Consider the following 18,401-nt stretch of genomic DNA (forward strand, 5'->3'; position numbering starts at 1 on the left):
CCGAATAGGATTCCTCCCAAGAAAAGGGAAAAGTTGACAGCTATGACATAACCTACCCTGATTCTCCACTGTTTTTTAAACTCTATGCAAAGCAGACGCTCTTTTCCAGGGCCTTTCCCTGAGGGGCCGCCTCACTCACTAGGAAAGATGCCCCTTGTACAATTTACACACGAGCACAGCCACCAGTGTCCGCCGATACCCACATTTTTAAACACCTTGGGTTTGAACACGTGGGAATTCAAACCTTCTGCATCTTAAAAAGGGTTTATGAAATTTAAAAGCATTAAAACATGTTTATTGCATTGACATTTAGTTTGGATATATGCATATTATTTATTAATCAAAACGCAGACAATTGGAATCGAAGCCCCGCGCTCCAGAGTAATCCGATCCCCCCAGTGGAACCTCCCATTACGAAGGACAGAAGAATTTTCACCACAGGGATGTGAAAGGCTAGAGCGACATCGCTTGGCATCACTAACGCCAATAGGCGGGTTTTCAAATTTCTGAACGGCGATGTCAAGAATGCGTTCTACACTGTTTCTGTCTCTATGGTTCCATTGCGTTATAGAGCCCCTAGAAGGCGGGTTGGGACAGCATGGCCGAGAGAGACGGAGCATTGGGATTGGTCATCTTGTCAGGAGGCGCGACCTATCAGGGACAGCAGGAGGCGGGACTACGCGTGCGCGGCCGGCCGAGCTTGTGCAAGGTGTTTTTTTTTTTTTTCTTGTTGCGCGCAAGAGACGAGAAGAACCCCCATGAAGTAAGTGAGCCGGCAGGGTAGGGAGGTTTTGGTTTGGTATGGCGTGTGGAGGTTTGGGAGAGCGAGGGGGCTTCTCTTGAATCAGCGCTCGGCCTAATAGATCGTCTTTCCGAGAGCCGAGATCCAGCCTGAAACGTGTGACGCCCTGACACGGAAGAATAGCACGTCTGAATTTGCGCAAGATCGCCACGCATTCCTCTCGGGTCCTTAAATAATAGCTGTCAACGTTCCCTTTTTAAAAGGGAAATTCCCTTATTCCGAATAGGATTCCTCGCAAGAAAAGGAAAAAGTTGACAGCTATGCCTTAAATATGCCTCAGTATAGTGTGGGGCTAGGACGAGATCGGCGACATGCAAGTCTCTTTATTCTGCCATGAGCCTCGCCGGGTGATATTTGGCTAATTACCTCTCTCTTCCTCACGGGGACGGTGTTTTTTAAGTTGCGGAAGGACCATGTACGCTGGCGCGAATTGCTGGGACACCCTGCAGGGTGGTGAGAATGCAGGTGAAGTCTGTCCTGAACTCACACGGCTTTTGTTTCTCTCTCTTTCTCTAGTCCACTAACCAAAGTGAAGCTTATCAACGAGCTGAATGAGCGCGAGGCACAGCTTGGTGTACAAGAGAAGGTCTCCTGGCATGCTGAGTACAGCGACAGTGCCTGGGTGTTTGTGGGTGGGTGTCAAGCGCAGAAGCAGCCTCCGAGGCACAATCCCTGAAAGTATAGCAGTTTGTGCGACTTTTGCTGGGAACTGTACTTATTTCCTCCTCCCCTTTTTTTGCTTCTAGGTGGTCTTCCCTATGAGCTAACAGAAGGCGACATTATTTGTGTGTTTTCGCAGTAAGTGAAAAATTGAGATCTAGTTTGTATTTTACATAAAAAACATAAATGAATTAAATACATAAACATATAATCCTTTTTTGTATTTAATTTTTTATTAGTTATCCAAATTTTAACAAATCAATCCAAATTGTTTAAACATTTAAAAAAAAAATTAGGTTTCCTGCTCCTGTGCAAACATATGTCCAATTCCTCCAGTTGTTGCCTTTTTCATTCTTCTTATTTAATCATCTTCTCACCCTTCTATTCATTTTAATTCATTTACATAGCTACCCGCTCTTGTTGCCTTACAGTCAGCTCCTCTGTTATTTCCCAAACACATAAATGTCCGTGAGCAGCCTTTCAGGCACTCTTCTCAGGTCTGGTGTGAAGAGAGATTAACTGCCATCATTTATTGTCCATTCAACATTCCATTTTTTTGAGAACTCCTTTGAAGGCATCCCTTTTGACTTCCCTCCCCCACATTGTGGATCTTAATGACATGATTTTCCCCACTCTGTATCTCTATCACAACTATTTTTATAAATCCTTTGTCAATCCATAGTTCAAATTTTTACTACAGATTTTCTGTCAATCCTACCAATGTATGTAATTGTTCACAATAGCTTTTCAAATAAATTATAAACTTTCCCCATTCTTTATTAAAGACTTCTTCCTGGTTTCTATTTTTTTCTGTAAGTTTTGACATCTCAGCATAGTTCATCAGTTTTGTCTGCCACTCTTCTTTGGTCGGTGTTGTACCATCTTTCCATTTCTGGGCTAAGAGAGTGTGCACAGCCATGGTTGCATACATAGTTTTGTCTGGCCCATTGGGATCTCTGGTCCTATAATACCTAAAAGAAAAGCTTCTGGTTTCTTAGGAAAAGTTATTTTCAACATTTTTTCCAGTTCATTATATATCATTTCCCAGAGGTCTTTTAAAACATTTATGGTGCAGTCTATTCAGAAGTAAACCCCATCAAATTCAATATGACTTATCCACACTTCCTTTTGTTCTGCTGCTTTCCCCTGGGGAAAGCCATTCTTTATAGTGCTTGATGATCACAATTCAGGTTTTCTTCAGATTGATGTTCGCTCCAATTTAGAATTAAAAGAGAGTGTTTACCCTGGGAAAGGAGCAGGGCAAGGGGAAAGCCGCTCGGACCCATCCATAAAAAGCACAGGGCAAGCAGAAAACCCGTGCTTTCTAGATATGGGACATGAAATTAATGGACAAGGCTGAGTTAGGTCCATTAATTAATAGTGTTACAACCCACCCCAGTTTCCATGAGTGGTGTGAGACTCCCAGGTGTGCTTTCCAGGGTCTGTGAGCCTGTTGAAGACAATGAGACACAGCAGAATCTGTGGTGTCATTATGATATGTGTTTTATTTACACATATATAGAACTTGTGTCTAGATGGAGGGACTGCAGAGTGCTTGCATCACAAGATGGTCCTATTCCTCCCATTGCTGCAGCCTCAGATTCCAAGAGACGGCAAACATCATGTCTGACCCTCTCTGCAGCATTGTGCTTTGCCTCCCCACACACCCACACTCCAGCTTGAAAAGGGACACCTTTGTCCTGTTTGCTTATCTCATCCATCACTGCAATTCTGCCCCTCCCTCCTGAAATTCTGGCTTCTTGTCTCTGCTAACTATCTCTCACTTCAGGGAGAGGCTTTCCCCCATTGTAAGTGGGGAAATAGCCTGGCTGGCTATTTATGCATTGCAAACAGAAAGCCATACTATATGGATCTTGATGTGACCCAGTGTGGCAGTTACATTCATGGATACAATTTTTGAAGCAGGGTTATACTCTTCTCACCTCTCTGCCTTGAGAAATTAAACCCTACCTCAGCATTTGTGTTTTCTTAATATTTCTTGGCTTGACTTGTATCCTTCCATGTTTTCAGTGTGAAGCCTAAGTTCTGTTGATCTCTGTTTTTCTTTTCAGGTATGGGGAAATTGTGAACATAAATCTAGTACGTGATAAAAAGACAGGGAAATCCAAAGGTTTCTGTTTCATTTGCTATGAAGATCAGCGAAGCACCATTCTTGCGGTTGATAATTTTAATGGAATAAAGGTTGGTTTGGCAATTGGATACATAAAGTGTCTAGAATTCCTCTCTGTTGTACTTAACTACTAGAGTCAGGCTGTGATAAGTCCTCACTCTGGAATATGCATTGAGTCACCAGACTCTTCTAGGAAAGGTTTGCAGAAATTGAGCATTTTCAATAGCCCTCAAAAGGACTAGTCATAGTATTCTGTCAGGCATCTTAACATTCTATGAGTTTAGTTCTTATTTTGCTCCAGGCTTATGTTTTGTGGTGCCACTTCTAGCTAAATCAAAAGAAGAGGAGAATAACAAGGTTGCCAGTTTAGATGTGTCTGTTCCATAATTGTAATGATTCTCTGTTCACAGATTAAAGGAAGGACAATTCGTGTGGACCATGTGGCTAACTATCGCCCACCGAAAGATTCTGAGGATATTGATGATGTAACAAAAGCTCTCCGAGAAAAAGGATGTGGTGCTAAAACACCTCCAAGTTCACCAGAGTCTTCAAAAGATAGTGAGGTGGTAGTAAAGAAACACAAAAAAGGTAACATCTACATGTGTGTCTGAAAATTGTAAGTCTGTTTGAAACTCCTAAGTCTAGAAATATGAGCCAGCTTTTGATTCCTAGAAATGACTAGTGCGCAAGTGACAAAGCATGGTGGAAAGTCCAAAGTTATGTCATCTTCCCTGCCTTTCTTGAGTTATAGTATGCATTTTACCTGACTAGTTGTGAAATATCTGCTAGGATTGTCTAGCCTTTGTTTAACGGGTGGTTTGAGGAGGTGAGGGTGAAGGAACTGAAACAGATGGCTAGTCTTTATGTGTATTTCTCTTAAACTGTTGCCCTTGATCCTTACAATGTATAATGCAAGGTCAGCAGTAGGGCAGAACTGATACCAAGAATAAAAAGAGCAAACTGAATTTGGGAAAGATGGGTTTAAAAATGTTTCATGTCTGATTGTCTTGGGATTGTTAGGGCATATGACACAGTAGGAAGAAGAGTTTCCTGGAGAGATGAAATATTTGGGAATGGTTAGATGGAAGAGCAGAAATAATGAGGACCTTTAATAGGGATGTGGCAAACCTTTTTGACCTCTGTGTCTTGCTGTTCGTCTAAAGAGAAAAGCAAGAAGAAGAAGAAAGAGAAGAGAGAGCACCGAAAATGCGCGAAAGAGGAACAGCTTGCAGACTCGCCTCCTTCTAAAACCAGGATCAAAGTGGAGAAGGAAGACCCAGGGTATGAATGGCATGCCTGTGCAAGTCAGCAGACCTGGAGTAGCACATCTGGGCACAAACATGCAAGCAGGGCACAACATGAACAGGAGTCTAAGTATGAGCATGTGAGAGTGAGGTCTCGAGACAGAGCCACAGACAGGGACAGGCAAGAACAGAGAACAATCCGCAGTGAGAAGCACAAGAAGGTAGATACTTCCAAAGAAAGGCCCCGAGCAATAGAAAGCAGAAGATCCCGGGAGTGATGGGAGAGAAGAACAGCCCTGCAAGGAGGAGTCTTCAAGCCACCACAGACCCACCTGACCCTGTGACATGCAGGGAGCCCTGAATCCTTGGTGGAGTGAATGTTGTGTGCTGTTGGCCTCTGTTTGTTTTTAAGTAACTTTTTATTGTTTTGGAAATAGAAATAATGAATTTTGCAAATAAATAGACCATGTCTTCACATGTCATTTGTATATATCACAATCTTGTACCTATTATTTCTCCACTAATCCCAATATCACATCACCCAGATTTTTATCAGCAAGGGAGAGTTAAACAATTTGAACACTGGGAATTCACATTGCAAGATTTCTATACCAATAATCAACCTATATTTGGTAACCAAATAAAATTCGTCAAATCTAAAACACAAACTGGATTTATTTTAATCATATTCGTAGTTTTATTGTAAAAGAACATTGTAAAAGAACATGTAAAAACACAAGCTCTGAGACCCTTAACACAATCTGAAAATTTATTAAGCATAAACGATTAGTGTCTAAATTGTACTCTATATAACTTAGTGTAGGATCGACTCGTAGATCACCTGACTGATTTCTGTCGATCGCAGCCCAGCTCCTCTCCAAGGCAGCCTGAGAGAGCACAGCATGCTCATCACTAAAGACGCACCTGCACAACAAAGGCAGAAGGAGAAGGAGAAGCAAGGAGGCAGGAGGAGGCATATGCAAACAGAGAGGCATGCCATGAGAGAGAGAGAGAGAGAGAGAGAGAGAGAGAGAGAGAGAGAGAGAAGCTGGGTGCAGAAAGGATTCCTTTAGGTTCACACTGTGATAGGAATTTTATGGTCTTAGATATACAGTATGGTAATGTTCATAAGTGTACCAACCAAGCACGTACATAGATCAGCACAGGAAGACCAACCTGGAACCATTTTGATTCCTAAACTGATCAAATGTTTTCTCTGCAAGGTCAAAGTGGAAAACCCTCCCCATTCTCTTTTCCTTCACAAATCCTCTCTTAAGGGTATATCTGTGTTTGAATAGGGTGTGAGCCTGTGACCTGGCCCAGGAACTAAGTATTTATCACTACAAAAGAATGGCCAGGCTCCCCAGGCAATCCAATCAAGTAACCTGCCAGACAGGAGATCAACAACAACAGGAGAAAACAATATTCAAATTTATGTTTTATACTGCCTTTTCTGTGATGTAGGTGTGATGTATCTGAGGGATGGTCTTAGGTTACACCCCTTCTGTGATGTATGTATGATGTTTCTGGGGGTGGTCTTGATCTACAAAGTGGCAATTTCAAAAGTCTTTATAAGGCCTTGCACAGCATTTTTCTGGGTCCTCCTCCTTTCCTGCATTTGAGGGGAGCACCCTGTTGCAACAGATCAATATAGATCAAGCTTACTAGCTGCTTTGCTTCTCAATATTCTCTGGTTGGCCTCTGTTATTCTCTCCTACCAATAGGGAACCTATGTAAGGACTCTATATGGGCTCTTGGATACCCCATAAGGGAAAAAGGGCAGAATGTTGTTTACAACAACACACACACACACACAAGCCCAGCACACTCTGACTGGCTTTTCAGAGAACTTTTGCCTCCCTTTCTCCCCCCCCTTAAACTCCCCCTTCTCATGTTAAGTTAGCCACCTCCTTCCACACACGCACCCCATGCACACTCCTTGTCCCTCCAGTTTGAGTGTTTTTCCTCCCCCCACCCCACTTAAACTCCCCCCTCCCATGTCAAGTTAGGCACCTCCTTCCACACACGCATGCACCCCGTGGTTACTTGAAACATGGGCACTTTTCACATTCAGACCACTATTAAGTCATCAGCTGGAAATTAGAAGCTAAGGTTGCGTTTACAAGCTGACTTCCTTGTTCGAAAGCAAAAGCCATCCAAATCCAAAGGGGCAGGCGAAAGCGCCATCCATGCTGCTGTTAAAAGACCTGAAGGGAAGTGTTGATCTCGTTCCAGGGTTCTGAGTGTTAATATGCTCTTGAAAAACTCTTTATTAATTGGTTTCCTTTGAAACACTTGTAAACACCATGTAATGCAAAAAGTCACATTTCACATAACGACATGTGGCTGTGCTTTTGTCGTCTTCGGTGACTGCCTACCTTGATGTAGTCCACTTTTCTTCAGCTGGTGGGTGTTCTGAAACCCAGATTTAGGGCACATTTCAAGCACACCAGCAAGAGCCATGGCAGCGCCAGAGGGAGGAAATTGCTCTCCTCCCCACCCCAGGATACAGCCCTCCCCACTTGCCTCCTCAATTGCTGGACTCCTGTCCTTAATACATACTATTTGTCTCAAATTAGACCTTAATATAAATGAGATTTCCTGATGAAAGCAAGCTCACACTTCTCTTTGAATTTGTATAGATACTTAAGGTGCATATGTAAGACGTTTGTTTATAATTATATTTTGAGAATGATTCATGTTCTTATGTAGCTGCATTGTTTAATATTTTCTGATTCCCCATGATCATATTATGAAGTAGCTGTGTTCTATGTTACAAATCAAGCACTGCTAGGAATTGTCCCCCCCCCCCCCAATGTACGGTATTTCTTATCGCTAAAAAATTCAGTGTGGACTAGATTTTAATTTTTTTTAGAACCACCGTGTTAAAGAGTCAAGCATCGTGTTTAGTTCTGTTAGTGGATTTTCCATTGGAAGCATTAGTTCTTTCCAAGTATTTTACAATAAGCTTTACAGCTACACACACAGACACACACATATACACACAAAATAAATGCATTTGCAAAACTTACAAATTTGGTTGCATATGAACATATAATGATACAAGATTTAAATAAAACAGTCAAAATATTTAACTTGTACACTGAGTTACGAGTACCATATTTTTCACTCCATAAGCCACAATTTTTTACTCCTAAAAAGTAAGGGGAAATGTCTGTGCGTCTTATGGAGCAAATGTGTGGTCCATGGAGCTGAATTGCCCAGGGGCAAAAAGCAGATCATGCTTTTTTTTTAAGAAAGCAGGAAGAGGGTGTTGAAACAGAGCCACTGAGCAGCTAATCAGCAAGCGATCAGGAGGGGAGATAAGGGACTCTAGCGATAAAGGAGGCTGCCTGGGAGGGGGGGTAAAGACAGCAAACTTGCAAGGAGAGGAGACAGGAAGATTAAAGCAATAAGGAGAGTAATTAGAAGAAAAGAAGGAGCAAAATACTGCTCCAGCTAAGTAAAAGACACTAAGAGGGAAGGGGGTGTTGAAACAAAGCCGCTGAGCAGCTGATTGGCAAGGGATCGGGAGGGACATAAGGGACTCTAGAGATAAAGGAGGCTGCCTGGGAGCAGGGAGGTGAAAGCACATGGATCCTCAGGATTTTTGCATTGGGTCACCCCGAATTCACCATCAGATCACATAGCATGTCCATGCTACAGCCTGCACCGAAAAAATCACGCATCCACTGTTTTATGGGGCCACAGTGGCCCAAAAACGTGGTTACAAAGCACGGATTCACATGGATCCTCCAAATTTTTGCACTGGGTCACCCCAAATTCACCATCAGATCACATAGCATGTCCATGGCTACAGCCTGCACAAAAAAACCCATGCATCCACTGTTTCGTGGGGCCACAATGGTGCAAATACGTGGTTACAAAGCACGGATCCACATGGATCGTCACGATTTTTGCATTGGGTCACTCCAAACTCACTGTCAAATCACATATAATGTCTGTGGCCACAGCATGAATCGCAAAAATCATACATCCACTGTTTCGTTCAGAATATTTTTTTTCTTGTTTTCCTCCTCTAAAAACTAGGTGCGTCTTATGGTCAGGTGCGCCTTATGGAGCGAAAAATACGGTAATTCCAATTAAATCAGGTATAATAATGTATGATGTTTAGATTGTGAACATAGGCAAATAATAGTTTATACCTGTAACAATTCAAAATTATATGTTTTAATATCCATTCTTTTTGCCATTGGTTACATATATCATAATTAGAGAAAGACAGTGGTTTCTCGCTTTTCGAACGTCTCCGTTGACAAACATTTCTGTTTTCAAATGCTGTAAACCCGGAAGTAAATGCCTTGGTTTTCGAACATGCCTCGGAAGTCAAACATGTCATGCGGTTTCCATATTGAGGCTTCCGTATTGAGTTTTTGGTTTTTGAATGTTTTGGAACTCGAACTGTCTTCCAGAATGGATTACGTTCGAAAACCGAGGTACCATTGTAATAGGGAGTGAAGGAAGAGGGAAAACATATGTTCACCAGACTGTATTATAGATGTACTTTCCTACCATATGCTTCTTTGTGAAATTGAAATAAAATCATACCAAACTGCATAAAAGTTGCCATGTTTCTTTTGTCCTGTCACTTTTAATTTTTGTATGAGTGTTTCTAGCAGTGCTGTCTGCCAGATGATGGTCTATATTTCATAACTGTAAGGATTTCCATGATCTGGCAGTAGCTGTTCTTGCAGCGGTTAACAAATGTGTTATAAGTTCTTATTTCTAATGCATAACATGTCTTGGTTGTATAATTTGAGCCAGCTCTGGGTCATGGGAATTGTTTGTGCTCTGATCAGAGATCTTTATGAAAAAACAGCTTTCCAAAAATTTTCATATTTGTGGCAGTCCTACCACATATGCTGGCGTGTCCCTATGGTAGCACATCCTCCCCAAGACATGGGAGAGCTGTTTGGTTTTATATATGCATCTGGGAGTTAGGTGCCATCCATGTACTTTCTTGAGAATTCTTTCCCTTGTCATTGCTGATAGGGATTTGGTCCTAAGTTAATTTAACCTTTTCTTCTATGTCTAAATACCAATTTAAAAAAGATAAAGGTAAAGGACCCCTGACAGTTAAGTCCAGTCGCAGACAACTCTGGGGTTGCGGCACTCGTCTCGCTTTACTGGCAGAGGGAGCCGATGTTTGTCCGCAGACAGTTTTTCTGGGTCGTGTTGCCAGCATGACAAGCCTCTTCTGACGAAACCAGAGCAGCGCACGGAAGCGCCGTTTACCTTCCCACCGGAGCGGTACCTATTTATCTACTTGCACTTTTTGGTGTGCTTTCAAACTCCTAGGTTGGCAGGAAAATACAAGCTTAGTTCTCACCAATTTCCTAACTTTGCTGAGGGCAAAATTGTACCTCTATAATAGTTATATACATGGATGAAGTTGGACCTTTCATCACCATGTTTTCTCCAACTATTATTTTCTCATATGCTGTTAATTATCCAGTAGCATCTTTTTTAGCTTGAGTGCATATTAAAAGGATTGTAACTGATAATCCAGTAGCTATAGAATTGGAACATATCCCAATTGATTTTGTTTTTCAGTTGCATACACACAAACCGTGCCCTGCGATAGGACCTTCACCCCTTAAAAGTTGTGAGTGTAAACAGGTTTATGAGCCGGTGTAAGGAACAGAACTTGTTTTTCATAAATGCTATTGCACTTATAGACACATCATCTGCTTTCTGATATTGTCCATTGGACTCCTGTTTGAGTTGACACTAAATCTGTCATATTGCTTAAGTGACTTGCTTCATAATAACTAAGTTTGGGAGTCCCTATCCACCTATGGTGGGATGAAGGGAAAGCATTAAAAAAGTATGATCTATCTGATTGGAATTTGAATTCATTAATCCTCCTTTGCCATTATGCAATATGGGCTGATAGGTCCTAGACTGGCCATATTTCCAATACAAAAAGTAATTCTGGCACCAGCATTACTTTAGATACAGCCTGTAAACCAGTAATAGACAGATTCATTTTGTTCCAGTGCCATGTTTGAATTTATTGTTTTCCAAACTTTGTTATAATTTACCTGGTGTAAAGTTATAGGTGACTGCTATTCCTAAATATCTGAAAGTTTTCCTGGCTATTGGTATCTGTAATGTTTTAGAAAATATTTTTGGAGCCTGTAGTGTATGGAAAAACACTCCTGTTTTTTTGAAATTTTACTTTAAGTCCAGAAACAGTGGAAAAAGCCTCAAATTCCTCACTTAACACCCTATCAACACTAATGGGATCTGATGTACATGATGTACATAAAATAATACCATCTGCATAAAATCCCAGGATGTATTCCTTTCTGTTAATGGTTACCCCCTTTCCAGCTAAAATTGAGTGTAGACTTCTTGCTAAGTGTTCTAAGATTAATGCAAATAACAGAGGTGATGGCCGACAGACTTTTGTTTTGTGGCCAAGAAGACATTTAGGTAAATCTATATTATTTATTCTAATAGTGGCAGACGACATAGCAGAAATTTCCCCTAATGGTAGGGTAAATTTAGGGCCAGGATTGTAAAAAAATTATAATCCAAATTAAGAAAAGAAATTGAATGGTAAGATTCTAACTTTGAGGAGTATGGTTTGGAGATTCCTACGTGAAAACAATTGAGAATAGTAGTAATGGGTCCTTTTTGCAAAGATATTTTGCCAACAACGTCTGTTTAAAGTATGTACAGTGGTACATCGGGTTCTTAACCTGAAACTGTTCTTAACCTGAAGCACCACTTTAGCTAATGGGGCCTCCTGCTGCCGCTGCGCCACCGGAGCACAATTTCTGTTCTCATCCTGAAGCAAAGTTCTTAACCTGAAGCACTATTTCTGGATTAGCGGAGTCTGTAACCTGAAGCGTATGTAACCCGAGGTACCACTGTATTTACATTTATACCTGTAGTCGTTTTTTGTAAGTAATTATTAATTTTCTCTACCAATTCACACCTTCTATGTTTACTGTTCTTGTTCTGTTAATTAATTGGAACTCCAGCAAGTTTACCTAAGTTCCAGCTCTGGAACCTTCTTAAAACTATTAAAATATTAGGGAAATATAGCTTGAAGCATACTCTATTTGTACAGCAGAGAGTAATGCAGCACCTCTGTGGGTACAGAGTACTGTATACCACAAGCATAAAAAGCAAATATATTTCAAACATTTTAAAGAAATAAATGTGGGAGTATATTGAAATCAACCTTGGTTTTCAAACAACATATGCCTGTCCCCAGGTGCCTTCTTTAAGAATGCATGTCCAATGCATAACCCGTTCCAGTCCAGATGCTTTTGTTTTCTGTGGAGAAGTTTTTTTAAAGTGTCAAAAGGTAAATGCTGAAAGATCTTAACTGGGTTGTTGTCTTAGGTTGGATATTCCTCCCAACTTTCTTAAGAGCTTTCCAAATCTCACATTTTTTCTTGAAACAATGAAAACACATAATAATGTCCCTTTAATAAACTGGACCTGGGACCGGAACCTTTTGCACATTTTGTCGAAATCCAGAAAGTTGTAAGTGTGAATGGATTTGTAAGTCAATGTAAAGAGCAGAGATGTATTTAAAAACAAACAAAAACAGAACATTGCTTTTATAAGGACACCATATATTTCCAAGTTCTTTAAGGTGCCCGACTTCCGGAGGCGGCGCGAAACAGCAATGGCGGTCCTCTTTGTGCTGTGAAGAGGGGCTCCGCGAAAAAGGGTCGTCCGCTGCGGCAAAGCGGAGACCCATCAAGAAAAACCGCAGGCAGAGTGAGCCTGCGGCCGTGGGACTCGGCGGGCGCCTGGAGCCCCCCCAGAAGCGAGGAAGGAGCCTCGTAAGAGGCTCCGGAACGTGAAAGGGGGAGCGGCGCTGTGAGTTCATCGCTCTTTTCGTGGAAGCAAAGCCGCGCTGCTGCTGCTGATGAGCGCTGACCTTTCTTCTTGAAATTATCGGAATTGGAGCAACATACCCGTGAGTAAGGGTCCTAAATTTTTCAACTAAACTGAAGAAATTCGGCCGAAAGCGGGAGGCGAGTAACAGGAAGTCCGCCTCCCGACTCTGCTAATTAGATCAAAGCAAGGGCTCGGAAACGAGCTGAAGTATTTAAAAAGGGATTGTAAAAGTGGAAGAAAGGGTGCATTGAGAGACTCTGTATTTTGAAGATAAAAAGGAAAGAACTGCGGGTTGTATAGACCTTTATTCTTTAGAACTATCCTCCAATTTCTGGCTAAACGGGGCTGAAAGAGATAACCCCGTCACCGGGCTGCCAGTGCATAGAAAAAGAACTGTCAAACTGCTGTCAAACTGACGACATTGTTGCAGAGATCGAAATTGTTGCATAGACTGAGATACTAACATTAAACATTGTTGCATGGACTTGTATCGATACTTAATGGCTGGATTTTAAGAGATTAGAAGTTCTGGAAACCTTCCTTTTGTGTTTGGGAATTACAAAACTCAATATGGGGAATTGAGGAACTTCAATGGCGGAAAATAGTTCCTTTCTTTTTTGAAGCTTTGAAATACTCCCCCTATAGGACTGTGGAAATATAGTAGCATGGGAACTGAGCTTTATTGAAACTTTTTGTGGTTCTTTTTATTTATATTTGGGACTTGTTTTTCCCATGGGACAAAAGACCATTTGACCTTGAACAGAGGCAGGTGTGGAATGAGCGGCACAGGGAGAACAAGAGCAGCTAAAGCTAAAGATAAAGAAAAAGAGAAAAAATCTGGGCAACTTTTGCAAACAACTTTAACTCATCACCGCAGATCATCTGTCCCAACTGTGCTGACAGCACAGGAGGTGGAACTAGTGCAGCCTGCTGCAGAAGACATGGCAACTGGAGGATCCGAAACAGTTTTAAAACAAATTTTGGAACAATTGGCAGTCTTAAACCAAAAAGTGGACAATCAAACATCAAAGATTGACCAAGCTACATCCTCTATTGGCAAATTAACTGAACAGGTTTCGCAGCACACTCAGGCAATTGAGAAATTGCAAGGAGCTACGGCAGAAAACTTTAAATTAGCTGTGGAAGCCAACCAAAAAGCAGAACAGGCGAATTTAAAGGTGGATGAAATTAAAGGAGAGGTAAGACCTTTGAGAAGGCAGGTAGGGGAACAACAAGCCTACCTGGCATTGGTTGAATTGAAAAGTAAAGATAGTAATCTCAGGATAAGGGCTATCCCGGAATTGGAACAAAATAATCTAGAGGGATTTTTGACACTTTTGTTCTCCAAATTCTGGGGAATTGAGGAAGAAAAGGACTTTAAAATTGTGACAGCCTTTAGACTGGGAAAATCAGTAAAGAAAGATAAGCCCAGAGACTGTTTGGTTGCTCTGAGATCAAGAGAAGAAAGGGATAAGATACTAGGCCTACATTTTAAGAAATCTTTGGAGGTAGAAGGTAAAAGGGTCGAAATTTACAGAGATATACCCAAATATCTCTTGGAACTTAGGACTACCTATATAGATTTGACCAAATTGTTGAGACACAACGGAATTCCTTACAGGTGGGAGTTTCCACAAGGACTTTCATTTACTTACAAAGGAAGGAAAATAAAGATTAAATCACCTGAAGACCAGCAGAAGTTCCTACACGACCACGAGGAGGACCTGCAAAAAGGAGCTGCAGCTTCTTGGCCTCCACCACCACCGGGACCATCTCCAAGAGTTATACCACCAGGACCAGGACCAGCATTACCTCCCCCGGGATCGGGAGGAAGCTTAGATACCCCATTGTAGAACCCGTCAATTGATTCAGGATGTCTCTACAGCTTCTTAGTTGGAACATAAATGGCGGAAACTCCCCGGAAAAAAGAAGGAAAGTCTTTCACATTTTGAAAAAGGAACAACTGGACGTTATCTGCCTACAGGAAACACATGTGACAAGGCTCCATAGAAAAGTGTTAATTAACAAAAGACTAGGCCAAGAATTTATTTCTTCAGACAAAGTTAAGAAGAGAGGAGTGGTGATTTACGCAAAGGAGAGCCTGTCACCGAAATTTTTATTCAAAGATGAATATGGCCGAATTTTGGCGATTGAAATACAGACGCAAGGAGAAAAAATTTTGATATTAGGAATATATGCTCCAAATGAGGGAAAGTCGGAATTCTTCAGGAAGCTGCATAAGACTATGCTGGATTATTTGGACTATAGTAACATCATTATGCTGGGTGATATGAATGGGGTGGTGTCTGTAAATATGGATAAGTCACAAAGTGCCAACATATCGAAAGACGGCAGACTACCCAAAACTTTTTTTGAAATGACAGACAATATGGACTTAGTAGACATTTGGAGGGTTAAGAACCCTCTAGGGAAAGAAGGGACTTTCTTTTCTGAAGCTCATCTGACATGGACACGAATCGACCAAATCTGGACAACTAGAGGACTGGCACCTAAGACTAGAAAAGTGGAAATCTGCCCAAAAACCTGCTCCGACCATAATGCTTTGAAAGTGGAATTGAGACTAAATACAACCGGATCCTTTAGATGGAAAATGAATGACACTATTCTAAGAGATCAGGAGATTGTTAAGAAGGCCCAAAAAACTCTAAAGGACTATTTTGAGATAAATTTGAATACTACTGTGGAAAAAAGAACAATCTGGGACGCAAGTAAGGCAGTCATGAGAGGGTTTCTAATACAACAAAACACGATTAAGAAAAGGCTCTGGAATGAAAAGAAGGAGAAGATATTGGAGAGAATAAGAGAAGGTGAGAAAAAATTAAGATCTAGGCCTAAGTCGAAGGACGTGTTAAGAGAAGTGAAATTCTTCCAGGCGCAATATTCAAAACTCATAAACCAAGAGGTGGAATGGAAAATTAAACAAATGAGACAAAGATCCTTCGAATCGGCGAATAAGTGTGGGAAACTGCTAGCTTGGCAGTTGAAAAAGAGACAAAAGCTTAATACGGTTACAAATCTAGAGATCGAAGGGAGAATGGTTCAGAAACCCGAGGAAATCAGAAAGTGCTTCCAGAGGTACTTCAAAGAACTTTATACACAAGGGCCGCAAAAAGCCTCAGAGGTGGATCAATTTCTAAAAATTAATGGATTACAAAAAATACCCCTGGAAATGAGAACAAACCTGAACTGTAATATTACACAGCAAGAAATTGAAAGTGCCATTCAAAATCTTCAACTTGGCAAGTCCCCAGGCCCGGACGGCTTAACCTCCAAATATTATAAAGTGTTAAAGGACTATTTGATACAACCTTTGATGGAGGTTTGCAACCAGATAATGGAGGGAGGGAGGGCGCCGGAAACGTGGAAAGAAGCTTTCATCACATTGGTACCTAAATTAGAGACTGAAAAGACCCAACTTAAGAACTACCGCCCCATCTCACTCCTAAATGTGGATTATAAAATTTTTGCAGATATTTTGGCAAATAGACTTAAAAAAGTACTAAATGAAGTGATTCACAAAGACCAGGCTGGCTTTCTCCCAGGTAGGCATTTGTTTGACAACACAAGAAACATTATTGACATTTTGGAACTTCTACAAACAAATCTGAATACCAGAGCGGTTTTGATCTTTGTTGATGCAGAGAAGGCCTTTGATAATATTTCTTGGATGTTTATGAAGAAAAATTTGGAAGGGATGGGAGTGGGGCGGGGGTTCGAAAATGGTATAGAAGCAATCTACACAGAACAAAAAGCTAAATTGATAGTAAATAATGTGGTGACAGAGGAGTTTAAAATTGAAAAAGGGACACGCCAGGGGTGCCCTCTATCCCCCCTATTGTTTATTTCAGTCCTGGAGGTGTTGCTAAATATGATTAGAAAGGACCGGTTGGTCCAGGGAATTGAGGTCGGAGTGAAACAATATAAATTGAAAGCATTTGCAGATGACTTGGTATTAACACTTCAGGAACCAGTCTCCAGCACTAAAAGAGTGTTAGAATTAATTTCTGATTTTGGTCGGGTGGCGGGGTTTAAGTTAAATAAGCAAAAAACCAAGGTTTTAGCAAAAAATTTGACAGCTACAGAAACAGATGAGTTCTCCAAAGAAACGGAGTTGAATGTGGTTAAAAAAGTAAAATACCTAGGGGTGTACTTGACCTCCAAAAATTTGAATTTGTTTAAAGATAATTATGAGAAATGCTGGTTAGAAATCAAAAGAGACTTGGATATATGGTCAAGACTGAAACTTTCCTTGTTAGGTCGAATAGCTGCTGTAAAGATGAATGTATTGCCGAAAATGTTATTTTTGTTCCAGGCCCTACAGATCGTGGACAAGGTGGAATGTTTTGGAAAGTGGCAGAAGGATATTTCTAAGTTTGTTTGGCAGGGCAAAAAGCCCCGAATAAAGTTTAAAATATTAACTGATGCGAAAGAAAGAGGGGGATTTGCCCTGCCAGACTTGAGGCTATATTATGAATCTGCAGCCTTCTGCTGGTTGAAAGATTGGATTTTATTGGAGAACACTGATGTCCTGGATCTGGAAGGGTTTGACAATGCGTTTGGGTGGCATGCATATTTGTGGTATGACAAGGCCAAAGTGCACAAATTGTTTAAAAACCATATTGTCAGAAGAGCAATTTGGAGGGTCTGGATAAAATACAAAGACTTATTGGAGAGTAAAACTCCGAGGTGGCTCTCACCGGTGGAGGCCAAGGCACGTAAGAGACCCAACATGGAGGCCCACTGGCCTAAATATTGGGAAATAATTGAAAAAACTGGAGACAATTGGAGGTTGCTAAGTTTGGAGAAATTGAAAACTAAGGTACGAGATTGGTTGCACTATGCGCAAATTCAAGAGGTATTTAAAATAGATAAAAAAGTTGGATTCCAGGTGGAAAAATCGAAACTAGAGACTGAATTGTTAGAGCCAAAAAGTAAACTACTTTCGAGAATGTATAACTTGCTGCTTAAGTGGAATACACAGGATGAGACAGTCAAATCCGCTATGATAAAATGGGCTCAGGATGTGGGGCATAACATTATGTTTGCAGACTGGGAAAGGTTATGGAACACCGGTTTGAAATTCACGGCATGTACTGCCTTGAAGGAAAATATTATGAAAATGGTATACCGGTGGTACATGACCCCAGTCAAGTTAGCCAAGATATATCATCTGTCTGACAACAAATGTTGGAAATGTGGAGAGGCGGAAGGGACATTCTTTCATCTCTGGTGGACCTGCCCGAAAGTGAAGGCCTTCTGGGAAATGATCCATAATGAACTAAAAAAGGTATTGAGATTTACCTTACCTAAAAAACCAGAGGCCTTCCTTCTGGGCATGGTGGACCAGAGAGTGCTTAAGAAGGACAGAACCTTTTTTATGTATGCTACCACAGCAGCAAGGATCCTGATTGCAAAATACTGGAAGACACAAGATTTACCCACGCTGGAGGAATGGCAATCGCAGTTGATGGACTATATGGAACTGGCTGAAATGACTGGCAGAATCCGAGACGCGGGAGAAGAAACAACTGAGGAGGATTGGGAAAAGTTTAAGGACTATTTGAAAAAACACTATAAGTTGTATGAATGTTAAAAAAAATGCACCTTTCAGGAAATTCTAGCTTCAGCAAATGTAAGTTATTGGAATGAAAATTAA

General features: G+C 41.1%; 1 protein-coding gene across 2 annotated transcripts; it reads left to right on the forward strand.

Moving 5' to 3' along the window:
• Positions 1–664: 664 nt before the first annotated feature.
• RBMX2 (RNA binding motif protein X-linked 2) lies at positions 665–5,335 on the forward strand. 2 transcript variants are annotated; one of them, XM_083721062.1, is made up of 6 exons: positions 665–763; positions 1,319–1,434; positions 1,549–1,600; positions 3,535–3,664; positions 4,004–4,198; positions 4,777–5,335. In XM_083721062.1, exons 1-6 carry the CDS (start codon positions 759–761, stop codon positions 5,113–5,115), a joined length of 837 nt encoding a protein of 278 aa, XP_083577188.1. In that variant the 5' UTR covers positions 665–758; the 3' UTR covers positions 5,116–5,335. The 2 variants fall into 2 exon arrangements, with proteins under 2 accessions (XP_083577188.1, XP_083577187.1); XM_083721061.1 differs by having other exon boundaries at positions 666–763; positions 4,004–4,181; positions 4,757–5,335.
• The last annotated feature ends 13,066 nt before the right edge of the window (positions 5,336–18,401 follow it).

Source organism: Podarcis gaigeae (assembly GCF_964106915.1).
Source record: "Podarcis gaigeae genome assembly, chromosome: Z".
Classification (NCBI taxonomy): Eukaryota; Metazoa; Chordata; class Lepidosauria; order Squamata; family Lacertidae; genus Podarcis; species Podarcis gaigeae.

Coding starts and splice junctions, on each gene's coding strand:
- RBMX2 (XM_083721061.1), top strand. Junction 1,435..1,548: donor CAGTGCCTGGGTGTTTGTGG/GTGGGTGTCAAG, acceptor TTTTGCTTCTAG/GTGGTCTTCCCTATGAGCTA. Junction 3,665..4,003: donor ATAATTTTAATGGAATAAAG/GTTGGTTTGGCA, acceptor CTCTGTTCACAG/ATTAAAGGAAGGACAATTCG.